This window comes from Molothrus ater, chromosome 1 (genome assembly GCF_012460135.2).
Source record: "Molothrus ater isolate BHLD 08-10-18 breed brown headed cowbird chromosome 1, BPBGC_Mater_1.1, whole genome shotgun sequence".
In the NCBI taxonomy this organism is placed as follows: domain Eukaryota; kingdom Metazoa; phylum Chordata; class Aves; order Passeriformes; family Icteridae; genus Molothrus; species Molothrus ater.
The window spans coordinates 26,259,560-26,287,211 of record NC_050478.2 but is presented as its reverse complement, the minus strand read 5'-3'; the positions used below and the strand labels follow the sequence as shown (position 1 = coordinate 26,287,211).

The following is a 27,652-nucleotide window of genomic DNA, read 5'->3' as shown; positions in this document are numbered from 1 at the left end:
ACTGTTTTGGAGAAAACACAATTTAGAAAGAATTCTGCGTGGAAGGCTGCAGACTAAAAAGAAAGATCTGTTCCAAAATGTTCAAACAGTATGTGATCCACTGATAATCTCCCATTACTTGTGTTAATGTGCAGGCACTATTGTGCTGTCTACTACATGTGCACAAAAAGGACTGTGGGACATGATACTGATTTGTGTCCTGATCAGATCACCAGTATGATAGTGTCATCATATTCTTGCCATCTGCACTTCATTCAGATTCCAGGGCTGTGATTCAGGCAGGACAGCTAAGAAAGGGTCTCTGGGAACTCATCTCTCAGAAGCACATTGAGAAGAAGAGGTAGTAGTTCTCTAGGAGACTCTAAGTACAAAAATATCTACTGGTAAAGAAAGAACACCGTTTCAATGGAGGATACAAGAAGTTAAATTTTTTTCTTCATTTAAGGAATTTGACACATTGATGGGAAGAAGTCTGGCCTAAAACACATGCTTCCTAATTTTGCGAGCTCGTTACAGAAAGTCAGGCTTAATGTTGATGAAAAGTTGCAGCACAGCAGGGTTGTAGGCTGAATGAACTCAGCTTGGCTTACTAAACCTTTGTCTTGCTACAGCACCAAACAGGAGTCTACCTTTGGAATTTAAGGAGGATATTCTGCTTCTTTGTTGTTGTACATTCTCTGGCTTCAAAAAGAAATCTGGTTAATCTGGAATGGCCCTGTCATCAGTAGAAGAGTTGCAGTTAGGAAGGGAAGGAGTTACCCCCAGGAGTTGCACTTCTGGTTCCTCTCCCTAGTCACCAGGCTGAGCAGAGAAAACCCAAAGCAAGATGAATGATCATGTCATAACAGAAGGGTGGCTGTGGGCAGGAGGGCAGTTTCTCAAGCTCCAGTTTTATGCTATTGTTCAGAACAACCTGCTCATCTTGCCCAGGAGGCTGCTTTAGTGCTTTTGTGAACATAACAGGTTCTCCAGCTAAAAATGCAATAAACTGTGTGTTATTTTGAGATACTGTAATTGCTGTGGTGAATATGCTCTTTGCATTTCTCCTTTAGGTGCTCTAGGGTGAAGCCCTCTCCTCTGTGACCACACAAGTGTGTATTTGCTGACTGTCATATCAGGGTTTGGATCACACTGTACAGAAACAGCAGAAACCAGATCTGTAACCACCACCTTGACTGACCTGCTGGACACAACATTGTCTGGTTCCATCTCTCACTGTCAGCAGGGAGTTGTCTGTAGGGACCATCTCCCAGTCAGCCTTCTGACAGGCTGCTTTGGATGCAGTTGTTCTTTCATTTACCTTTCAACACATGCCACAAGGCACCAATCCAATTTTAGGGGCATTCTCAAGCAAGGGAGAGGTTGGAGCCCCAGCCTCTGCTAAAGGGAGGGCAGTCAGGAGATACATTCCCAGTACCCTTGCTCATTAGTGCTGCTTTGCTGGGTGTAAATTTTACCCTTTACAGGAGGCAATTAAGGATGAAGACCAAATGTTTAAACCTACTGCCCACATTTCTCATCATGGTAAATACAATCTACTCCCTACTCTCCTTTGCTGCTCCTTTCCTTTTGAAAGGACACCTGTGAGTGCAACAGAGCTCAAATCTGACAAGATGTAATTATTTTAGATAAACTGTCTAACTTTAGGCAAAAAATTATTGCAAAAAATTACATACCAAGCCAGCTAGCAAATAAAGAACCAGTATTGTGAGTTTGTTTGGTCTTCAACAGTGCTTTACAGCTCTGCTTCTAGACCAGCTCAGCTGCAGAAACATTTCAGATTCAGAATGGACAGCTTGAATGGAAACATGCTATTTGTAGAATGATCAGTTTTTTAACTGCTGGATATAAAATAATAATTAAAATTGTTTTAGTGCTTTCAGTATGTGTTAACTAAAAAACTCAGAAAACAAAACAGTTCTGAATAACTTCATAAAATTAATTCTTCCTTCTACAAGGACTGAGTGCCTGAGTACTTCCCAGCTCCCAGCCAAACTATTCTCCAAGCAGTGTCATGGATGCCACCTAAACCACTGCAAGTCACCAACACAGCACACAGAATCCATCAGATGAGAGTGTGATATATTTTATTAGAAGGACACTAATTTTAAAATGGCACTGAAAAGATTTTCAAACTGAATTTCCAAGTTCAAGTTCCCATGAAAGCTAAATGGTCAGAGCTGCAGTAAACAATACAGGTGAAACCACATAATAACTCTCACATATAAAAAAACAACTCATTATTACTTGGCTTTTTTATTTGAGTGCAGCACAGATACTCCCCTTGAAATACCTTCAAAACATTTAAGAACACAGCTGTCAAAAATATAAAATATGCACATTTAAAAAAATTCTAAACCATTAATATTTAACAACCTAAGAAATATTCACAATGTAATTTCTTCATCATTTTACAGTATTTATCTCAAATACTGTAAGAGGACCCAAGTCTGAAAATATATGTACTTTAAACTACCAGAAGAGTGTAAGAGCATAAAAAATACAGGAAAATATCCACCAACATTTAGCACAATCTATATATTGTACCCCAAGAGAGAAAACAAGTGTGTGCCACAGGTCACACATTCATCACAAACTGTGATGTGACATCAGAGAGCTGTTGCTGGTGGAACAGCAGCTCTGGTCTTAGCTGGTAAAAACATGCTCAAATCTTGTGAGTGGGGACACAGTGGTCTGTGAGAATGTGTGTTTAGGCATTTAGCAGGTTAATTTAGTTGGATAAGAAACAATGTAATGTTTTCCTGTTGTTAAACATTGCCATCTGTACCTCTGGCACACAAATTAAAAAAAGAAGGGTGTGACCATTAAAAGTACGTGTCCTGAGATTTCCTTCTTCAGGGGGCAAAGAGGTTAAAATGGAAAAGCTGATCTGTATATAAATCAGGAACACATGTGGTAATGAGAACAAACAGCAGCCAACAGGCAGGCGGGGACAACTTCTCCAGGCAGACACAAAATGAGACAGACAAAATACCATCTACTGGAAAAGGGGAGGAAGCAACTGATTTTCACTTTGAAATTGGTAAGTTTAACCAATTCTATTAAGTCTTAATGATTACTTAAGGGCTTGTAATTAACTCTGAGTTTTAAAACTTGGTTTCACTGAAAAGCTCTCTGTCCAGTAGTGCAGAGCAGCATTGCTTTAGCATTTAATATTGATTTCTATCTGTACAAAATCAAGAGGTGATCTTAATATGTGTAACACAATCTATGTGTTTTGTAACTAATTGAAATAACAAAACAGTTGAGACATAGACTTCCTCTAAAGTCAAATGTTTGTGTCTGCAGCCTACCTACTGGAAGTAGATACCAGCAGCCAGTCTCCTACTGAGGCTTGATTTCTTTGGAAATAAATGCAATATTTAATGTACTAAGTTATAGTTCCCTTAAAGCTAAGAAATATATCACAGTTGTCAATAATAACCCCTTTGATATACCAGAGGCAAGCCCCCAAAATATTAAGTCAATTAAAGTAAGTCTTTATCTTCAATTTAAGACCTGTTCCTTGACAGAGGCAGAAAAGATAAAGAGAACATTACGGATCACAAAGCACTGAATTTTCAAGTGTAAAGTCATACCAAAACCTTGATAAATTATCATTGATGTCGTAGGTGAGCAGCCGGTCAGGAACGTCACCGTGGGTGCCCTGCACTGCTAACACATGTGGCGCCAGGGCAAAGGGGACATCACTCAGGAGCTCTGACATGAAAGGGCTGCTCTCCAAAGCCTGGCTCCTTTGATTTCCCATCTCTGTGCTTGATACAGTCAACTGGGACCGCTGCCCCGTATTTATCTAAAGAGAACAGAGGAACAGAAATTTACACACTACAAATCAGGCAGTTATGGCTTTTTACTTAGAACCACAAGGACCTACTAACAAAGGGAAACAAAAAAACCCCAAACAAATAAAAGCAATTTCAGAGTTCAGTTTAGGTAGATCTAAAATAGCAGTTCTTAATACATGTTGATATAATTATTTGGCTCAGGTCCACCAGAATTAAGGCTAAAACAAAAAATGAGACTCTTTGTAATGATTACTGAGATCACAGAAACACAGAATATGCTGAGTTGGAAGGGAAATTAGGATCATTGAGTCCAACTCCTGACCCTGCACAGAACACACTAAGAGTCACACCATGTGCCTGAGAATGTTGTCCAAACACTTCTTGAACTCAGACTGGCTACCCAAAATTACTCTGCATTTATGAAACCCATAAGGCTCATGGGACTTTTTGTCATTATGTTCAGTCTTGTTTAGGGGAAATTACTTCATACAATTCCTTTCATAAACTAATGAAGCTCCATCTTTTGTTCCCCCTGTGCCTTTCCAGAAGTTGTCCAAGAAAAGCATGACTTTAAGTGATTAAGAACTGTCCTATCCCAGTTATTTCAAAGGATTAATGATGTTGCTTGCCAGTGTGAAATAGAATTGCATGACAGGCTGGTAAGTTCTATCGTATAGGGAAACATATGCAGTACCAAATATGTTCTTTATAGAAAAACACAGTTAAAACTTAAAAAAAACCAACAACAACCCAAGAACCAAAACCAACAAGGAAATATAAAAACTTGCCATACAGAAGTAGTCGACACAATTTACAGAATAATGCTGGACACAACAAATTGCAAGCTTTGATCCTTACCTACCAATATGATCTTACTGTTTATCCTGACACTTTGGCCATTTTAAGAACAAAGAAAATACTATTTACTCTGCCTCTAGAAATCAAATGTAATTTTTTTTACTGTTTATAGAAATAAAATTCTATAAAAACTGATACCTCTCATTAGGCACCCATAATGATGTTCCTGATAACAGGCTCTGAGCAACCTGGTCTAGTGAAAGGTGTCCCTGGCAACGGCAGGGGATTTGGGGGTTGGAGATGATCGTTAAGGTTCCTTCACCCCAAACCACTCAATGATTCTGTGATCTCTAGGAGCCAGATGTTGTTGTAAGGATTTCTACTTTGTATCAGCACATGTCCAGAGATATTCAGTAAGGTGTTTCAAAGTGCCTTAACAAGTCATGTCAGAGCCATGAACACAGACAGAAATTTCTGACTTTGAGGAAGTCCAGACTTCTTCCTTTCAACCTCCCATAGTCAACATGCAGACAGAAAACTCCAAAGCTTATACAGCTATTAGGGAAGGAAGAGCACTGAAAGCTTGAAACACTAATTTGGTATTCACTTGATCCTAAGAGTGAAATGAGTCCAGTCATATGGAGGTTGCCTGCACCCATGATTTTTAGGGGTGTTGTGCTGCTCAATATCTGACCTGTGCTAAAGTTGAATATCCCAGATCATGGCTGTTCCAGAGACCCTGAGGGCGTTGCTGTCTGACAGGAGAGCAGTTTGGGTGGTGGGGTGGTGGTGGGTGCTTTGTTTTCTTGCCCAGAGCATTTAGCCCAGGGAAAAGACACTCCATCTTCTTCCCAAAGAAAGGACTGGCTTTGCCTTGAACACAGCCTGAGCACTGGTCATTCCTTACACAACCCAGCATTTCATCTGGTAGGACAGATAAACCAGTGCTAAACCTCCTATTAACCTGCCAGGGACGAGTCAACAGTGACACAAATGACCTGGCCAGGCTGTGTCACAGCCAGCACTGACCTGGGTGGCACGTGCTCCTCCACAGCCTGCTGGCACACAAGGGTTAGTCAGTGGTGCTGCACTGAAAGGGGGCCCTCACTTGGATGCTTTTGTTCATGCTCACAATGATTTGGAACCTACGGCTTAAGATAAACTTCCCAAGATCTGTTACTATCATGTCACAGGATAATCATGTAAAATTTCTGAAGGTTAAGAAGTTTATTAAAAGGAGTGACTGCTACATACAGCTACTAACTTACTAGTTGTGATCCACTACACAAGAGGAGCAACATTCTCCATGCAACTGTAATACTGGTATGGCTATTACTATAGAATTCCTACAGCGACAGTTTACAGATATGTCTTTATTTTCCCTGTCCTTCCTTTTCTCAGTTCTCCATTTTTAGATGTAGTTAACAGCTCTTCAGAAAGCTACGTGCAACAGCAGAGGCAACAGCTGATAGAAAAGATTTATTTTGGCTTTCCTTACTGATTCTGGTACCTTTAGAGGACAGGGAAAATAGGAAAGCTAGCAGAGAAGCCAGGAAGATAGTTCTCTTCCATAGTTCTATTCCAACTTTCCAAGCTGTGAGAAAAAAAAAACCATGGGCAATAGTACTGGAAGTCTGTAAGTTCAGGAAAAACACCAAAACCTCTTGTACTTTTCTCATCAGCACAGTTATCTCCAATCAGCTCTCCCTTTAAGAAGTAGTAGCTCCAAAGGCTGTTCATTGCTAACATTTTGAGAGAAGTCTTCCTTCTTGCCAGGGCCCAAGGTATGCATTAGAACAGAAGTCATAAACATCTTCTGGTACACACATATTCTCTTGCTAAGAACACTGCCAAACAGACAGAACATTTATTTATGTTAATATTCATCTGAAAGAATGCCCCACAACACTTCAGGTGAGTCCTTAAATTTGTTGCTGCTGTAAACTTTAAAACTTCTCTTAATTTCTACTCGGCAGGAATTTATTACATTCCTTCTTGAAAGAAAGAACTTGTGGATCATTTATTGAGGTGCTGGTACTTGCTTGTCTTTTACCATTCCCATATTCTGAAGGGAAGCCAGAAAGCCCCAGATGAAAAACTGGGTTACATCTAGGAATCAATTAAACTAGATCTTCAAAGACCTTTCTGCCTCCCTCCCCTCCCATATTCAGGGGAAAATGATCCCTCACTCACTGTCCTATTCCCATCGTTCAGATGATAATCAGAAATCCCTAGAATCTAATGTTTATTTTGATTGGCAAATTATACTTTTATGAGCACCTGTTTATATCTCAATTGTCCCCCAAGCTGGGTGAAGACAATTTAAAATGCAAATTAGACCATCACGTGGCAAAACTAACTTCAAAGAGGGGAAAAAAATGTCAGAGCAAGAACAAAGCATCTTGGATATTTTTTCCTCCATAAACCTTACATTTGTTAGAATGGTGCTAAATAGGCAGACCCAGAAATTAAAGCCCTTTCTGTACATAGCAGATACAATATACTGACAGTGATGGAGCAAGGACCAGCTTTGCTAACTCCCAAGTCCCACTCCATAGTTGAAAGCAAGACTGCATCAAGGAAGGATGAATTATGTTAGAATTATTTTACTGTGAAAGCATCATTTTATCAAACTCAATCTCTGCATACTGTCAGTGAGGTTCTTAATAGTCTTAATAGGTTATGATACTATTTGAATAGTCAAAATAGTATCAGAAAGAAAGCCCAAAACAGTTGACATAAACATAGTACTGGTAAGAAACAAAGGAAAGTGTCAGGTCAGTTTAACAAATGCCACGATCTTATCTTAATTCCAGTGGTCTTTGGATCTTAGTTTACTCAACCCCTCATGAGAAGGTCTTGGGCCTAATATGACAAGATCCATTCACAACACAAATGAAAAAGGAGTCTAGATTTTCTATTTAAGTTTCACATTTAATCCACTACTGTCTCTCCCGTGAAAACAGTTATTTTTAATGATCTTAAAAAGTTTGCATTCACTTCTTCGTTTATAAGAAATCACATTTTATATTACTTCTCTATATGAAGAAAAAAGTTCCTGTCCTGAAGAATTCAGGTAACAAGAAGAAAATTTTCAGTTCTGCCTAGAGCAGTGACCACAGGCAGTTATTGCCCTTTGCTTTGCAGAACTGTTTCTGAGTGTTCCTGTAGTGATATTTAGATGTTGGCCTCCTGTGCAAGACCCTATCAAACCAGACATGTTTCTGTGCCTCCAAAATGTGAAGATATCCTTTAAATGGGCTAAGATGTATTTCATTCATATGGTGAATATGAATGAAATACATCTTAGCCCATTTAAACCCATTTGAAGCCAAGCTGCCCAGCAGGCTTTCAGGTAATGTGATGAAGAACTGGACACTCTGGTGGAGAACATCAGTCACCCATGGGTGCCAGGGTCACTTCCAGCACAAACACCAGCACAGAATGCTGTGATGCAGCCCAGGTCAAGGTTATGAAATGGCTTATGCTTTATGCATGCATTCTTCAAGCACATATAGAACTGCAAGTCCTAGAGAATTTGATATTGCACATTAGTCACACTGGTTTCTACTGAAATGCCTAACTTCCTTAGCCAGAGTACAGTGCATTCAGAGCATATTATCTGGACATTTGCTAAACTGAGCACTGCCAAATGCTCTGACACACAATCCTGTTGTGAGAAATACTAATTGAATGGACCGAGAAGATCACTGATTTACATTTCACCATACACCAAGGAGTCAAAAAATTAGTAAAAATTACATAAGGTATGGCAATAAAATTTAATTCAAATAAGGACAGTGTCTTCTGTATTCTTGGTTTGCAATCCAAAAGAACAGGAGAAAAGAAACACTATGTGAATATATATAGTAGCTGGCCACCAGATACTAATTGTGCTTTGAAAACAATGTTATTTTGAAACAAACTAAGTACAAAACTACCCTCTAAAGTAGATTATTCATCTTTTATCTTTATTAAAAGATGTTTCTCAGCTGTTTTTAAAAACATCTAATTTGCTGCATGTCTTTGTATTAACCATAAATTTTGCCAAGAGTCTCATAAGGAAGAAAAACCACACATTTTACAATGTACTGGAGAAGCTGTATTTACAGTGCTCTGAAGGAGAATCAAAGATTAGTGCCAGCATTATTATTATCCAAACCCTCAAACAAGGTTTTCTATTAAAAATGATTAATTAAAAAAAATAACATGTTCTGTAAAAAAGATGGGGTTTTTCCAGAAACAGACCTATTTTTCTTAAAACCAGCCTCAAGAAAGAAACAGTACCTTCAGTCTTCCAGAGTATTTAGTAAGTATCCAGCAATATGATACTTATGATACTTATGACAAACACTTGCTATGTGACTGGTAGTAAAGAATTATCTTTATTTCAGGCAACTTCATGAGATTACTGGAAATAGTGAATCATAAGGTATCTAGAATACTATGCAGTAGTTACTGATGTACCTAGAAATGGAAATTGTCATATGGGATTGTTCCTCCAATGTGTTTTAGTTGATGCTTTAGGGTACTCACTGGATGTCCTTAGAAAATTTGTGGGAACTCCAGAATGAGTATCTACATTGATGACAACAATTCACTTTTCAAATAAAAATGGTAATGGCAAAGATGAACAGAGGAGAAAAGAAAAAATACTCACAAGGTTTGCATTCAAAAATTTAACCTAGGGGAACATGATCACAGAATCAATAAGATTGGAAAAGACCTCAGGGATCACTGAGTCCAACCTATCACCAGACACCACCTTGTCAACCAGACCATAGCACTGAGAGCCACATCCAGGATTTCCTTAAACACCTCCAGAGATTGTGACTCCATGACCTCTCTGGGCAGTCCATTCCAATTTTAACAACCCCTTCTGTGAAGAAGTTCTTTCTGATGTCCAAAATTCCTTCTGATGTCCAAAATTCCTTCTGATGTCCATGCAGGATCAGTAAAACCTTGCTGGCAGTGGGGAAAGTGCACAACATGATCATTTTCAAGTACCACAAAACCCCCAACCCAAAACATTAACACAAAACCAGCCCAACGCACCAGTAAGTATGTGACCTGCATCCTTACAGGACTGTAAGAAAGGAACAAACCCACCTGGACAAGCACAATACAGATGCCCTGTGGTTTCAGAAAATCACATGTGAATAATGAGAGATGCTATTCTTTCAAGGTTCACTCAAAATTGTAATCAGCCTTCCTGTTCAGAGACTCAAGAGAAAAGCTACTCTTAGCTGGGAGAGCAAATTTAGATGTAAGAGCTGGAGACCTTGCAGTAGCTTCTTGCTATATCCAAATTTCTTCTGGTTGCTTGCTTGCCTTCTTAGCAGAATTGCAGTGTCTGGGATTGCAGCAGTGGCCAAGGGACTGGTGCTCTCAGGGGCTGCAGGAGGGCAGACATACAGGCTGAAAGGTTTGGGCTAACACTGAGTCCTTGGAGAGGCTTTTAAAAAAGCAAGAATGGTTCTCAGTGGAAATCAGCTTTCCCATTTGCTTTGGGCTCTAGTTTCCAAGCTTCTTATGAAATTTATTTTGTAATACAGCAGCAATTTGTCTTTCTTAAAGAGCTCCTGCTACCTGTACAAGTTTATCAATACTGCTATTCAGAGTAAAATAGAACCAATTTTAAAAATAAGAGTTTAAGAATATTTAAACTAATTTTTTACATATATTTTAGGTATTTTTCTTTCTCCTCTAGAGCATGCTTTTCAGCTGTTTCTTAACTAGAATGGAATCAAGGTCAGGTTAATGTCACTGAAATCTTAAAGAAAAAATTCTCAAGAAACAATGAAAAGAGGCTCTGACATTCTACAGTTTTTCTTTATTACAGCAAAGCTCCTCATGTAGTATCTTGGCCTGCAAAGAACAGCAGGGAAAGTTTTGCTGAACCACACTTTCAGTATCAATACTGATGTACACTTCTGAATCCTTATTGGCATTAAAGCAATTGGAAAAGTGCAATTACTAGAACAACTCTATAGTGTAAATGCAGAATAAGCTTGCTGTAATTAGATGTGATTATTACCCTCTCAAACAGCCATAAAACTGTTAATCTCTATAGAGGGGGAGAACTGCAAGGTCACCATTTGAACTCTGGATACTCTGAATGTTCTATGGTTAAAGTGTGTTAATGTAAAAAAATGTACATTTTCTGTAAAAAATAAGGTTTTGTCCAGAAACAGACCTATTTTTCTCAAATAATCCTAGTAAATAATCCTAGTAAATAATCCTAGTAAATACTAGATGCCTGTGAGTTTTATTTATGAGAACTTATAGAATGTAATTCTACCTTGAAAAGTATTCTGAAGTACTACAAAAGATTTCAAATCTAGTGTCTAAACCAACTACCTCATTTTGTCATCCTAGGAAAAAAACGCCTGATTTTCTTCATTACCAATTTTGCAAACTCAAACCAGTACAAGATGAAGGTTCTGATTCAATTCCCTTTAACAATACATCACAGGAAATATTTTGAGGGGGGTTAGTGATAAACTTAGCAAATATATTGAATTTAATATAACCAAAATTGTATAATGATATTTTTATTTCAAATTCCTACTTTTATTCCTTTATTCCTAACTCCTATTATTTATTTCATTCAATAATTTTTTGAAGACAGAGAACCAAAACATCTCAAATGTGGGCATCTATAATGGCAAATTATAAAAATGTTCTAAAGCTTTATTCAAAATTATAAGGCTTAATTTCCCATCATTAAGTAAAGTAATTATGCTCTTATCTTTCCTTCTATCCAAACCAATTTCACCACTGTTGATAATTGAAGACCTGTATCAACCCTTCTGCCCCCTCAGTATCAGGGTTCCTTTCCTTGCTGCCTCCCTGTTCCTCTCTGGAGGCCCCTAAGTTTTAGGGCACCATCTTTACAGTGCAGTCCCCTCTGCAACACAATTATTGTAACAAAAATTATCTTAGAAGAAAGACAGGGGTGTGGGTTCAACAAGGAACAGTTTATCTAGATCCTCTGTTCCGTCATAGTACTATGCAAGCTATTCATAGCAAAGATCTCAACATAATTAGCAACATGAACAATATTTAGTATATTGTGCTTCTGCTAATGCCAGGAAATTATACTAACAAGGCCAGATATTTTTTTTTTCCTTTTTTCTAAAGCATGTGTGCTGGAAGATTAAAAAGTTAATGAAAATTACTATAGTAAGTGAAATTCAAGCCAGAAGAATTTGAGTAATTGAAAATGCACACAGCTCTAGACATCCACTGCATTTCACAACCACAAATCAGAAGTGAAGGACAAGTCAATATATTGCAAAATGAACAGGCAAGTCTGATAAATGCTGATAATGGATTTGTTTTGTAACTTCAGTATCATCCAGAAGCACAAAGCATTTACATTTATTTTGCTGCTACCTTCATTCATGAGGTAATGCAAAATTCAGATAACTGACTTTAAATGTAGCCAGAGAATATACTAAGATATTAATTTAATATAAAACTTTAACAGCATAATTAAACAAAAAAAATTAAATTAAAAACCAGTACTTAAATAATTTGTTTGATTTTAGCAGCTACATTTCGTCAATGTACTTAGTGACAACAAGATGTGATATTTTCTCTACTGCCTCAAGCAAAAAAAAGGTCCTAAAGACTTTTGGGAGGTTGATCTGAACAGCAGAAATTAGACTAACTGGGTCTCTGCATTCATGTCTATCTCTTGTTCCCACCCCCTGCTACTGTAGAAGCTCCACCAGGGTAACCTGCTATGGCAGGAAAAAGATGACAGCTTCTCTGAGATGGGGCAGAACCTCTGAAATGAGGGCTAACACTGCATTCTCTCATTACTATACTAAGTGTGTGAAAATTCAAGGATTTGAATGCAAAAGAGAGCTGTCTACAAAAAAAAAAAAAAAAAAAAAAAAAAAAGGAAAAGGAATTTTAACAATTAAACAAAAACAGTAAGAAAATATTAAATATTTAGCAAACATAGTTGCACACAAAAATAAAGCCAATATATTTTCCAGCAAACCAGAGCAACTGGAAAAAGTATAGATCAGAAGGTATTTTGTTGTTGGTTTTGGGGTTTTTTAAATGAAAGGAAATCTTTCCTTGAGTAACTGAGGGAGTCAGCAACATCAATGAAATATCTCCCTAGATTGTCAATATCAATGAGAGGAAAAAGACAGAGGGGTAACAATTTCTATCAGAGGAAAGGAAAAGAAAATTATCTTGGATTTGACTTTCAGAAAAGAAGTAGAGGGAACAGAAAAGAATTACTAGTCTGAACTCAGGTCAATCTTCCTCCAGCGATACCTGGAAACAACATCCTCAGCTGTGCTTTCAAGAGTTTTGTTAAGTAACTAAACCCCTGGATCTTAAAAGGATTCTTAGATATATCAACAAAAATTGATGTACCAAATGCTATGTTCTGAGGTTTTTGTCATGCTGCTTAAATTCCAAGCATGGGGCAAGACTAGTAATATGTCCTGTTTACAAACTTAAAATATTTTAATGCCAAAGTAAAAAAAAATTAAGCAAGTATCTTCTCATACAACTTTCCACCTGCTTTCTCCATAGAGATTTGGGTCAGTAAGAGAAAGGAAGGATGGGTATTTGACTTTAATTTCCTCCATAAACAGTCTCTTACTGGAACACTTGTCAACACCACCTTCAGCAAACAGGTTACCAGGAGCCAGAGTTTGTAAAAGCTCCAGACTACAAACAGCAACAAGACTGAGTTGTCCTCAGCACTGACTGAGCAGGTTTTCCAGATTCAGTAATAAAAGTGTCGTGACTCTAAAAGCAGCAAAAACCAAATTAATTAATTAAGTAATTTAAAAGGAACTAATACTGGTCCACCTCTTTTAAATAAGGTGGCCTCTTTGACTCTCCTTGTTCTCTGTGGATGGAAAATAATTGGATCACAATGAAAAGGAAGAAGGGTACCTTTTATTTTTTAAGATAGATCTGATTTTATCTAGCAGTACTGTTAATCACATTAAAACAGTAGAAACACATTCTTAAAATTTGTAGTACTGTGGAAGCAAAGAAAATAAAACTGTAAACAAATAGCTTACATTTTATTTTGCATTTTTCAGAAGTGCTTTAGAACAAAATTTTGATATGTTCTTCCCAATGCACAGTCTCTCACAAGAAGGACAGGAGCTGTGAAGTTCCAGTTTGGTTTTTTCCAAGGCAAAAATTACAGCAGAACTACATTGTAGCAAAAGAATCAAACAACACTGATGGAAAGTACAGAAAAACATATTCCTGTCTTAGCAATATTAGCATTCTGGGCTGAAATGGGACAATTTCCATGTCATGTTTTCTTTCATTAAAATGGACTGCCCACTGCCATTTGTGGTGAGTTTAATGTTTGGTTATTCTTTTCCCTCTGAAAGTGGCAGTGCAACTAAGCTAAGGACATTGCTGTTTCCCTTACCTGCTGTTTAGAGTAATTGTTAACCAGCTGCCCTACCCTGTTAACCAGCTTTCACCCACCATTTTATGCTAATGCACCACCTTGTAAATATCACTGTACCATATTCACACACAGTCTCATCAAGTGATGTATGATCTACAATGCATTTTAGATCAATTTTAATATTGGGAAAGCCCAGAAGGTTTGCTCTGAGAGTCACGATGACTAACTGATCAATTTGTTGACAGCAGCACAGTGAACCAGCATTACTGGCTTTTAGTCTAACCACATGTACTTGGGCAAGAGATACAGGACAATCAGTAGTTTTATCTGGGATTAGCTTGTCAGAAGATCCCAAAATTAGAGAAAGGCTAAAATATGTGATGGGAACATCTGGGCACCTAGTTTGAGCATCTCTTGCTACAAACAACCAATCGATGTAACTGAATAAGCAAGCAATTAAACCAAACATACACTGAGTCTCTGCTCAAACTAAATAGGGAATTAGGCATAGTGTGCTTCTGCATACATGTGCCTTGATCACCACTTGTCTGAAAATCAGGCCAACTATACTATTTTATGAACTTTTTACATGTGGGTATACACTTTGCTATCTACAGGCACTGAATTATGAAAATATATCACGCCTGTGTGTTGTTCTTTCCCTACAGGATCTCATTTTGTCTTCTGTTGCTCAAACCTCACAAATTGTGCAATCTGACTGCATCACTGCCTCTGACTCCACAGGCAGGGCTGTGGGAGAGGGGGCTGCTCCAATCCATTTGCTGTGTTCACATGTATTTGCTAGCCTGACAGAACATTCATGCCCCACCTTGGAAGACTGTAAGGCTTCCTAAGTTTTTGTACTGAAATCTCAGCTGTACACAAAGGGTTTAACAGTATTTCACACTTGCAAAGTGCTATAGAAAAGTGTAAGACAGCACTGCATTACGTTTTTTAAAATGAACTGTTTCCTAAGTTCAGAGAGGAAGTTGGTGACAACCACGTCAATTCACATCTCTCAATTCACACTCAAGTTCCCTATATCTAAAAATAAAATGCTTTCCTTTAAAAAAAAGACAATGGTCATAGTATTAATGATGCTGCTGTGATTACTAAGTATCTGAATGACTCCAGCTGGGTATCCTGTTACAGAAACCAGTCCAGCTATTCACCTTAGAATTGAGAAAAAGCCTACAAGGCGATAATCTTGCAAGACACCCCGGGTCTTACTGGTTGACCCTGGGTCAGTAGCTTGCACAAATCACAGTTTATAAAAAGCTGTTTGTGAGGCCACTGCAACTAATCCTTTGTGACATGAGGAGCAGACTTTCTCATATATGTACATATACCTAATATATTTATACATAATGTGTATATAAACCCTCCCCTTCTCCCTGAGTTGTCCAGTTGTTGTCCAGGAAGGGCAGACAAAAGCCCACTTGTCTACATGTTCTGGAGATCTTCCTAAAATGAAAAGACCTCCTAAATATTTTGGGAAATTATCTAGCAGATAGTAATAGGAACATTATGATATAATGAAGCTTTACAAAGTAAATATGTTATTGCACACTAATAGTTGTAACATGCAATAGTTGTAAAATGTAGTAGCTGTAATATGCAATATTTGATTTTTTTTAGCTGAATGGGCTATTTACCTTTGTTCTCAGTAAGATCACAAGCATATACTGTGCCTTTCTTATCATATGCCAGCTCTACTTCATATGCACTTCCCATCTGTGGCTGTGCATGGATTCCCCAATGAAGTCCCAGCTATTTACCATACACACAAAGGATGAAGGAAGCTAAGAAAGGTGATGTCCATTGCAGCTGCCAAGGCTGCACATGAGTCATTCTAATTTAAAGATAATGTTAAAACTTCATTTCTTACAGCTTATGATCATGCATGATAGTTGAGTAAAACATAAATATCTTTCTTCTGATGGTACCAGCTTCTCTTTTAAGAGAAAAGTATATGCTTGATGACTCGTTGCAGACAGTCTTATTCCAGTCCCTTCTAAGTGGATAATTTCATTAAGTGATTATTGCTTACTTATGCAATTAAGAAGAGAGAAAATATGGACCAATATGCTTTACAGGTTTTATATATGAAAAAGAAGATCTTAGAGTTAATATGACATATGACAAGCAATTAGTCTAACCAGGCCATGACTAGAATTCTACCTTATAAGAGCTTCTAAAAAAAAAAAAGCCGAGCTAAGCAACAACATTATTAATAGATTCTGGATTTTGTCAAAAGAGAGCACACTAATCACAAATAAAGTGATCACAATAAATTTGAAATATAAACTGCTTTCTCTAAAGTAAATGTAGGGAATTTAAACTGATGCAACAAATCTAGCCCATAACACCCATCTTGTGATTTTAAATATGGGACCCCCTGAACCATAAACCAAGAGTCAGTAAGTGAACAGAGACATGATTAGTAATAACTCCTTTTCCAGTAACTTGTGAAAATAATCCAGACAGACAAACTTAAGGAAAAAACAGTGAATAATAGGTCTGATAGGAGTAATTTATTTTAATTGGAAAAAAAAAAAAAGGAAAACAAGATAACAATAGTATTATTCATGCCCTGGAATTATATCACCTGATTTGCTCTAAAGGATATCCTAAAAGTCTATCAACTTCAGCAATACCTGTTAATTTCACTAGATAGGTAAAAAAAAAAAAAAAAGAATTTATATTTCTACTATTACTCTGTGGATTCTCAACTCTCATGATCTCTTCCTTGATATTTTATATCTCACAGTATTTCTGTCTTTCTGACTCATACATCCCCTAACCAGATGTCTAGGAAACTGTTATTTACATCCATGCAGAATCCTTTACACAGCAGCTGTATAAAGGATGACTTTCATGAGTCACTGCCAATTAAAACATTAAAAAAATTCCTGATTTATTTAGATATTTTCCTAAAATGGTGCATACCTGTTTCTATATGCATAAAATCACAGATAATTTAAAATTTACTTCAGGAACTTCTATCTGCTGTGTTCTCAGCTTTTAACAGCAAATCATGAAAAGAAAGGGCACAAGAATCATAGCAGAACTATTACAATTCATAAAGAAAACGAAGTCCTAAGATGATAAGAATCACAGCAAGGTATATAATTAGAGTGGCTATAACAACAACATATAAATTAGATAATTATGGATTAAGCAATCCCTTGGGGGATTCTCTCTTGCCCTAGAAAACATATAACAAGCTCCTTAGATAGAAGGCAATAACTATTAAGTGTTTGAGGGAGAAGTAGGACTATAAGGAAAAACAACAAAAAAAAAAGACACAGCAAGATAAAAATCCTAATTTAAAATCCAAAGACGGCTTTCAATTTTAGTAGTTTATTTTAATACACTTACTGGTCCAGTTTTCCCCCATTAAATCTGCTGACATCTGTTGGCTAAAGGGCGCATGTCAGATTATCCAGAAGTGCAAGATCAAATAAACATGAACTGCTTTTTAAGGTGACAGTAGGGAGATACAAAACACTGCAGCGATTACCATTAGTGGAATTTTTTTTGTTGTTGTTTCTTACATCAATGTAATAATCCCAGGTGTCCTGGACACCAGACATACAATAATCTTCATAAATCCTAATTCAAAGCTATACCATCTGTCAAAAATATTTTTTATGTCTCCTAATAGATATGCTACATAATTGCTCTCACAGTAGGGCAAAAATACATGGTTGTACTAATTTGCATTACCAATTGAATAGCTCATTATCAAAAATAACCCCATCACATTACTGGGGTCTCTAGCACTCTTCATATATTAATAACCTTTCCATTCTGCTATTTTCTATAACCTCAAATTCCCAATGAAAGTAGATAAAGATTGAATTATCTGGAAATTGTATAGTAATAATGGAAAAATCACAAGCATAAAAAAATTAAAACCATAGTGTCTCTTTCTATTATGATTGTGTTGCAGTTAAAATTAGCTTTGTATTTCATGGTCACTAATTTACCAATTTAGTCACTAATAAGACTAATCTAAGTTCTTGGCCCTGCAGAGCACTAACCATTTTGGACCCAGTCCAGAGAAGCACTTAAATGTGTGTGTGACTTTTAGCTCATGAGCCTGAAGCAACTTCAGAGGGATCAGAGATGCCTGATTAGGCCCAGAGCACTCATTACCCTGCTGGACAACAACACATCTCCTCTAGGACTGACCAGCACCAGGAGATGACCCTCCCAACCCCCAGTCCATACTTGTGGAGATGGAGAGGACATCCCATATGGAGCTTGTTCAAAGCAGGAGACAAAATGTTTGGGCTTAAGTTGGCCTTTGAGAACTCCTTCCTCCAAGGAGTTTCCAATGACCTGCAATTCCCCATACATGCATGCAATATCCAAACAGCTGAAAACAACCCCAACTGAGGTATGGCAGGGCTTGCAAGAGGTTCTGTTACACGTTCCTAGTGGCAGCAAGACCATCATGATGTAAACTTTTATTTGTACATTGGTTTAAATAATTTATACAAGATGATACAAATATACTAACTTGACAATTCAGTGATTATACAGCAAGCAAATCCAATAGTACCTAAGGAAATGGGCAATTCCAAAGATGATGGCCATTACCAAAAAACAGCCCAGAAAATAATTTCTTCAAAAAATCAAACTCAACCTCATTTCCCCTTTGAAAATCCATGAACAAAGTATTACTTCATTCTTCTTTAAATCACATTTCCAAAAGAACTTTTCATGTCCTACAAGGTTTATATCTAATAAGTAGTGAAAAACTTTATATTTAAAAATAAAAGCAGGTTTCCAGCAACTGAAATGATGAAGTGGTTGATAAACTAAATGTTCTTTTGTTCAGTTCTGCATGATAAATATCAGATACCACTTTGCAGTAACAACTATATTTTAGCATACTGTTCTATGTTTATCAAGAATTTGTGTTTTTATACTAACAAGGTTATTATTTCAATTGATGTGCTATGTCTCCATGACATATTGAATATGTAATACAATGCTTTTCCAGTTTCTCTAAATTGGTAAATTCTCCCACTAATTTACAAAAATATACTCACCATTGTAAGGGGGAACATTACTTTCCTAATGGCCAGAATTATTCATTTAATTTCCATGATTCACAATTATTCTACTTAATTTGAGAACTTGAGAATTCCTTTGAGTAAATGTGAAGTCCAAATACTGAAATCTAGACTGGAAAGAATTGCATAAATAGTGCTCGATCTTAATTTAACTGATTCTGTCACAAGCCAGTTCATATTTTTGTATTTTTGTGTATTGTATTTTTGTGACATGTAAGTATTTTCATAGAAAGGTGAAAATTTATCTTTGTTTCATTTTCACTGTAATATCTGCTATTTTATTTGGAAAGCTTTGCTTCTTCTCTCTAACTCATAAAACTTAAAATCAATACAAGTTCCTCTTTTCCTGAAATTCCACAGAACTGAACAAACCACTGAGGCTGCAGTAACTGGCAATTCACCATCCCCATCAAGGACATCACATTAAGGGAAACTACATTTGTCCAGTAGATAACTACAACATCAATTAATTATACTGCCCAGATCTGCAGGACTTTGGTTGCAAAACATCCTGGCTCAGATGTGGATCTAAAAGTCAGACTAAAATTTTGCAGTTGGTTGGAACTAATTAATACTTTAACATTATCAGAAGGCAAACTACTCATTACTTACGATGAATTAAAGATTTCTGTACAGGACATAGTTTTAAATTTTAAATTAGAAAAGAAGACTACAAGCCACACATACACACAGACCACTCTTAGAAGTGGAAAATTGCCACACACACCTCTACTATACCAAGGGACTTAGCAATAATAAATAGTGAAACAGTATTGAAAAGAGACAGACAGACAGACACTGTTAGTACCAAGGTGAGATATGGGAAAAAGAGACAGGATAGGTTAAGCAAAATAAATGAACCATCACAAAAGCACAAAAAGTCCAAGCCAAACATCTTCAGTCACCTTACAAATGTCTAAAACTACATGGCAATGGAAAACAGGCCCATGCTTGATACAAAAACATTTTCAGAGTATGTGGAGAAGATGTACAGCATTTGCAGAAATATTCTGAAAGCCCTTGCCTGTGAACATGTATCAAATATCAAATATACCAAAGAAAAAGAAGTTCAGATTTACAGCCACACAGCAGAGAAACAGAAAGGAAACACATAAGAAAGACAGTCTATTAAACTCACATGTTCACATGTTACTTATAATGGTAGTTGTGGAAATAGATGGTTTATGTAAATGTGTGACATTTGCCATCACTACTCACCACACTAATGCTTCTATGCAATTCATTAACATTCTAGCTACAATTTCATGCTTGCATAACTCAAGTATAAAAATAATATACCCAGGAATACCATACAGCCCAGATTTCTACGATTTCCTTTTCAAATCCACAGCAGTGGGCTTCATATTCTTGCCATCTAATTAATAGCAGTGCTGCTTTTATGACAGATGATGAGGAGGGCTGAGAGTGACTCAGCCAATGGAAGATGTGAATGTGGTGAAACCATCTTCTGCAGGACATTCATGCTTCTTAACTGAGCTGCTATGGAAGTTTCATCAGGTGTGCATTAGGAAAAAGTCTCCTACCTGTGAAGATTGACTGTACCTCGGTCTGGTCTGTGGAAATGAAGTTTTATCCTTTGAGTCTCTACTTTGATCATCAGCTGTGTCACCTACCAAAGTTAAAAAAAAACCTTTTAAATCACCGAAATCCTTCATATATTACATAAAGTAAGAAAACCTCTTAAGTCTTCCTAAAATCAAATTATACCCTCAGAAAGGGGACTCATTTTTTGCCACATTTATATTTAAAATTTTGAACATGAGAGAAAATGAAAGAACTGAGAAATTTTGAACATAAAGACAAAAAATGTTGAGAAGCGATCTGCAAAACCCGGAATAAACCTGCATCAATTATTTAAACGAAAAAATTCTTGAGGAAAAAGGGGAGAAAAGAAAAAAGCAGGGACCCTATTTTTGCATACTTTAGGACCATTAGGTTCTAATAATTAGCAAATTATTAGTACCTAGCAGTGTGACTATGTAGTGGAAGGGAGATACCAGGTGCACATCCATCCCATCCCAATCCAATGTCAGGCTAGAAGCACTGTTACTCTATCCTCATTTGTAGCCTCCTTTCCACATGGTTGATATCTGTGCATGAGTGCAGAGAGAGAGACAAAGCATTCTGAGAAATGGCCTGGTTTTGACTGTATGGGGACAAAGACTGCTTGGCAGGCTGGGTACTAATCTCCTCCCATTGCAGGGGCTACCTCTGCCCAGGACTTTACCAAGAAGACACAACTCAGTCTATCCCAAAAGCTGCAGTTGGTACTGATCTAAAGATGGGCAGATCACAGCAATAAACTAGAGACTGATTATTTTCACATTAATTTTTAAGACAGAAGGTACATTATCAATTTTATTAAAAAGGTAGAGGTAGTAAAAAAAAACCAAACCAAAACAAAACCAAACCAGAATTTGTTTCTCAGATGTTGCAAAACAAACATCTACCTATCCTATCTTCTCCAATTTTCTTTGTCAATGGAAGAGTGTACCAGAAGCTGTAAAGATTTTGCAGATTATCTCCTGCTGTTAGTACTAGTCAGTAAATAGTTTGTAAGAGCAGAGATTAAAGGCAAAGATTAAAGATTTAGTTACATAATTTTTGTTTTATTTTTATTTGAATTCATACTGCTTTCTGTAATGGCATATTTTGGAAGTCGGTATCTTTAAAGGGTTCAAGTTACTGTAGTTTAACTTTGCTAAATCAGTGGTTCTGGCTCTCCTATTGCTTTTTTTTCAGAGGTTTACTTAGAGCCAATGCATCAGGCAGAAGCCTTTGGAAACAGCAGCCAGCTTCTGCCCATGCCCAGCTAGGCTGAAAAGCCAATGGCACTCAGGTTCATGCATGTTTGTTCCATACTGCCAAGGCCCCCCAGGTCCGACTGGTCAGATCCCTCAAGTACAATGCAATATTTGGTAGATTTTTTATGAAAACAAGCACTAATATTTAATTTTTGTGTCTGCTTTTAATACCCAAGTGTTATTCCTAGCAGTGTATGCAGAGAATCATCATCATCATCATCATCATCTTTTGTCACGGGTCTTTGATGCCTATTAATTTCATTAATGTCTACACTTTCCAAGGCCTTTTCTGGAGTTGAAAGATGCTTCTTAGTAAACTAGTAATTCTCTACATAAAAGACTCCAAAGCACTTGCATTCACGTGAGCTATTAAATAAAAGGGGTATGGGAGAACGAAGGAGATGGGGATTCAGTTAATCTTCCATTCCATTCCCAGTACCTTGAAAAACACAATTTGTAAGCACCTATAAGATAACAAGGTAAATAACAATTATGAAAATCATGAATGTTAAACAATTATTTTACATTTGTAATGAAGTAGAGGCCTGCAAACAAAAATTATTATAAGCTTTATAAATGCACCCTGCCTCAGGGAGGTGTAAAAGTGGTTAACAGATACAGAAAGAGAGCAGTAAGGTGTATTTTTGGTACACTTGCTGCAAACAGATTTAATTGTACCAAATTTAGGCTAGATCAGTTTCTCCAGGAGTAAGGTTATTTAAGCACTTTGAACAACCTAACAAAATGGTTTCTCTTAAGAGTGGTTAATCTCCAAAGGGCTTCAGAGATGGGTTGAAGAAACATCTGTTGTGAATGGTTTCAATCATGCCAAGACAAGGAAGATGAATGACCTTTTTGTGTTCCCTTCCAGTCCTACATTCCATGATCAATGCAGGAGGAAAGACTCCACAGGATACCCTGTCCCTAGATCAGGGAGCTTAGCTGTGTGATGAAGCCTTGGGAAGGTGCTGGGAGACTGCAGTGAGCTGGACACGCTCACCAAGCCTGTAAGGGCACAGCTGGGTGGGCAATCCAATGGGACATCCTGGGTGAAGCTGGGTGTTTACATAAACACTGAAAAAAGTTACAGCAGGGATTCAGCAAACACAGGAACCAACATTCTACTCCTTGTCTTTACAAATCATTCCTGAGAAAGCATTCCAAAGTTTTTGTATGAAACAACACATTAAGAAAACCCAATGCATAGGTGTTAATGCTATCCAGAATATACTTGTTCCCTGCGATTAGTTTTCCTTAAGATGAAAAGAGTCTTGGTATGTAATCAGGACCAAAAGGTCATAAATGATCATAAGAAAGGAAGAGTAAGAACAACTCATTTAGAGAGAAATGAAAATTTTACTTAGAACTTTGTCATCCAGCTCCCAAAATTCACAAGCTCAGTATAGGAATACCTGTATTGTTTCACAATTCAAAGTGCCTTTGTGAAACTGCACTTCGATGCAGAATTTTTCTTTGTTAAAAAAAAAATAAATAAAATGGGGAAAACCCAACATCTTGCCAAATTTTCAGGCATATGGTCCTGCAAGGATAAGCTATGACTCTTTGTACAGATTTTTATTATTTGAGTTAATGGAGTTAAAGCAGTGATAGGCAGCTGCCAAAGACACCAAACTGTCTAAGACATCCAGCAGGATGGAATGTTTTTTCAGATAAATTGGTATTTTCAGTGTACTTCTTTCACTGGTTCCTATCTAAAATATTCAACCAGTTAGTCATCCTTATTTCTACTGGCCCAAATAATTAATTAACTGTAGCATACCTCCCCAGCTCTATCAATTCCCAACCCTATCCAGCTTGCCATAGCTGACTCATCATGTTTAGTCACCCACAATTTTTTGTGTGGTCTTTTTTTTTTGTTTTGGTTTTTTTGTTTTGGTTTTTTTGTTTGGTTGGTTTTTGGGTGTTTTTTTTTTGTTTGTTTGTTTGTTTGTTTTGGTTGGTTTTGGTTTTTTTTTGTTTAGCTTGCCTTGGTTTCCCATTGACTTACAGTCTAATCTCTTTCCTTAAGTGGAAGTCATAGTTTGTCTTTCCTCTTCAGGTTCAGCCTTTCAAATGCTTCCCTCTGGCCTGGGTTTTCCTCTTTTCCTCTGCAACTCTGTGATCTCCTCTTCCTACCCACCTACCACTATGTGAGGAAAGGGGATGATGCCAAACACCAGACAGACAGACAGACAGACAGACATCCATGACAGCACAGACCTTTGGGTGCAGGAACTGTGTAGGTCCTTTTGAGCACTTCAAACATTTTAGTTGATAGCTTTTGACTGGGGAAAAACCCTGAACAACCAAGCCACCCTCCCCTCCAAACCTGGGAGAAAACCCCACCAAAAAAACCAAAACAAGTTCTCTTATACAATCTTGATGTAAATAGGTATATCACCATATTTTTGCCAAACTAAGCAACTGAAATCTGGCTCTGAAGAAAGATCAGAAATACATCGCCTTAGTGGAAAGCGCCCCCATAAAGTCTTTCATCAGAACTGAAATTCATCAGAACTGCAAATATGTTCACAGATAAGGGCAGAAGGACTATGGTAATCACCTAGCCTAAACTCCTGTAAAAATATAGGCCATAAGATTGCTTGAATAATTTGTTTGAACTAGAGCAACTTTAAAGCTGTATTTTAATCAGGGGATAAAAGACAAAATTACTTATTTAAAAAACCACTTAGATTCTGGCTCATATATTCCTTGGTTTAAGCATTGTGTAAATTTCAATCATAAAACTCCTCTAGAAAATAAATCTAAGTCATATATCAAAAAATGATGTATACTGTTTAAAGTCTATAATAATTAGAAATAGAGGGCACTTCATGAAATGTAATATGGTTTAAATATCAGCAGCATAATCTGTAATATGCAGTACTTTGCTGGGAAAATTTATCAGGAAAAAACCAATCATGCTTATTGCTGTAAAATATTCTCTTCCTTACCAATGGGAAAATATTTAAAGTTTGAAAAGAAAGTAGTAGGCGTATTTATCCTACTGTCCAGATAAGCTTGTATTTCAAATCCTCAGTCTTGGGAGGCTGAGGATTGTTTTTCAGTTATATTAAGCCTTTTCCAGGCCCAAATAATCAGTGTTGCACTGAAAGGTCACAAATACGTTTCTCCTTTCACTGAGCTGATGCTGGATTTTCACCAACATTCTCTAAGTTCCACTGGTATCTTTTACTAAGAACTGCAGCCAGGTGTTCCACAGGAAAGAAATACCTAATCCAGTCCTCAGTATATACTATGTATACCCTCCCTCAGAACTCAGAGGTTTTGGTGTCTTCAGAAATCTGCATGCAGCTGCCTATCTGGACCTCAGAAAACTCTCATATAGAAAGGTTCACCCACAAGTTTGGCTTCTACTCAACAAGGAAATGGTGTTTCTATTTATACTCTTTCCTCTTCCAGCATTTTGTTAACCTCAAGCTGTGTAGTCTCTTGATCAACAGACAACATTTAAAAGCCTAGCCCACCCTCAGTTTAATAAATTAAAACCAATTGTAAATGTACTTTATAATGCAGACTGCCATTTGTCCTGGTCTGTGTAAAACTCCTGTGAGACACTGAAGCACGTACAACACAGCAAGCAGTAACTAGCTACCAAATACATGGATTTTCAAATGTCACCTTCAGCTTCAAAAGGAAGACAGCTATTTTCCATTATACTTTAGTTAGTTGCTTAACTCTTTGTTGCCTGTCATTATCTTCTATGTCCTGCATAGAGATGGCAAGAACAAAGAATATTCTGGCTTCTACTTGGCAGCAAAAAGACAAAAAGTTTTAAGAGAGGATTAGTAAGATCTGAAAACAGGAGAGACCGACTCTGTGGAAGCATCAAAGTTTTGCTGCAGTTTCTTTTCCTTCTTTCTTACTCATAAATCTTCCCCTCTCTCCCTGAGATAAGGAAGAAAGGTCAGACACAGCAATTTTAAGTTACGCTGCTCCAGGATAAACTAGCAGAACTTCAGGCTTCAGTCCATCAATACTGACAGTTCTTTCAATCTCAGGAGGTATTTAAGAAGTATTGTAATTCCCTCTGAACATCTGCATCTCAGGAGTCCCTGCAATGGCACTTACATGCAAAGGGGGCTGATAGCACCACTTTTTCAAGTCCTGCTCTCCTCTCTGCCTCCAGGTCTGTCAGCAGGGATGAAATGTGTTTCTGCTCAGTCTCTTCCAGCCCTGCTTGGTTCTCCAGCACTCACTTCCAGGGTCTCACATCTTCCACTTACCAGCCAGTTTCTACCCAGTGAGTGAGCTGGGGACTGCACTGGGGTGGTGCCAGGGAACCTCGATGGCGGTACCCCAAACACAGAATTGTGCTGATTTTATGGGATCAAGACAACTAACAGAAGACAGGGAAGACAAAGGGAAGACTCTTAGAAATCTTTGCTAATGAGCATAGAAGCACTGAATGGTTTGGGTTGGAAAGGAACTTTAAAGATCATCTATTCCAACTGCCATGAATGGATTGTACACAATAAGTTGTAAGTAATTTAACAGTTTGCATTGGTGGTCAACAGATCATTCAGTGATCCATCTGAATCAAATAAGGCACTGGCCAGTGCTGTCCTCTTCAATGGCACAGATGGACATTGATGAATAGTTGGTTCCTCATTTGCCTAAAAGTGGGACTATCACTCTGTCTAGTATTAGTGCTATAAAACTACATATTAATCTTCATTATCTTCCATGTGTGCATGGCCAGGGCATTATAGCCTTATAAGAACATATATCTAGTTGGCAAAACAATGAAGTCATCCTAGTTTCAGGTCACCTCATCCTGGTTTCATATTAAAGCTTTTCATATCAACAGCAGTTTCATTTCAACAAGCTAATAATATCCCCTAAAAAAACCCAACATATCAGCAGAAAGATTCTCCACAGCTGCAACTTCCAGCAAAACAAGAGTTTAAGAGTTTATGCTGCATAAGGGTGAGTGAGAAGGAAGTCTGGCTAAGTCCATGCTGAGGCAGAGGTCTGGCAAGTGTTTAGCAGCCTTACATTGAGTTTCAATAGTGTATTAAGAGGTCCTACAAATAAATTTTTGATAGGGGGTAGAACTTAACCAGTATCTTCTCTAATTCTCCTGATGAACCACGAGAAAAATCTATATAAACCCCACAATGAGAATCCTGAAACTGATTTCCTCTAACTTGTTAAAGGCAGGGGGAAAACTGTAACAAGGTAAACATTACCCTGAATGGTTTTGCATTTGCAGACATGAAGCAACAAGGTTCAGTCCTTTCCCAATTAAGAAGAATAGCAAATCCAGCTACAGCACATGCCATTGGAGATTATGGGAGTGGCACTCCACATTGCCACCCAGTCTGATTTTGGTATCCCATCTTTCTGAAGGCATTCTTAATGTAGTCTCCATTTTCCTAAACAATTCTCTCAGGGTGTCCTCAACCTGGTCCCATTATCAAGATCACACTGTAACCATAGATTAAAAACTTCCCTGTGAAAAATATTTTGTTTCCCCAAACAAAAACTTTTCAGAAGATAGCAATAGAGAAACAATATAAGAGGATTAGAGGGTCCTGTAGTTTCCATATCCCAGATCTACATATTTTTAAATTTGCAAAAGTGTTTTATTTCTGTGCTTTTCTGTATTTCCAACTTCTTAAAAGTTTCACTTCTTTCAAAGCTTTCCTGAATCCTGGAACAAAGGACTCTTAGAGTTTAGCTCTAACTCCATCTCCAACCACT

General features: G+C 37.4%; 1 protein-coding gene across 4 annotated transcripts in view; it reads right to left on the bottom strand.

The window, feature by feature from the left end:
- Positions 1-2,070: 2,070 nt before the first annotated feature.
- Positions 2,071-27,652, bottom strand: part of UMAD1 (UBAP1-MVB12-associated (UMA) domain containing 1) — an 80,010-nt gene continuing 54,428 nt past the window's right edge. For all 4 annotated transcript variants that reach the window (XM_036405577.2, XM_036405569.2, XM_036405574.2 and 1 more), the window contains 2 exons: positions 20,645-20,730; positions 2,071-3,814 (listed from right to left, as the gene is read on the bottom strand). In XM_036405577.2, coding sequence (XP_036261470.1) covers positions 3,557-3,814; positions 20,645-20,730 — 344 coding nt within the window. In that variant the 3' untranslated portion in view covers positions 2,071-3,556. The remainder of the gene's footprint in view (positions 3,815-20,644; positions 20,731-27,652) is intronic.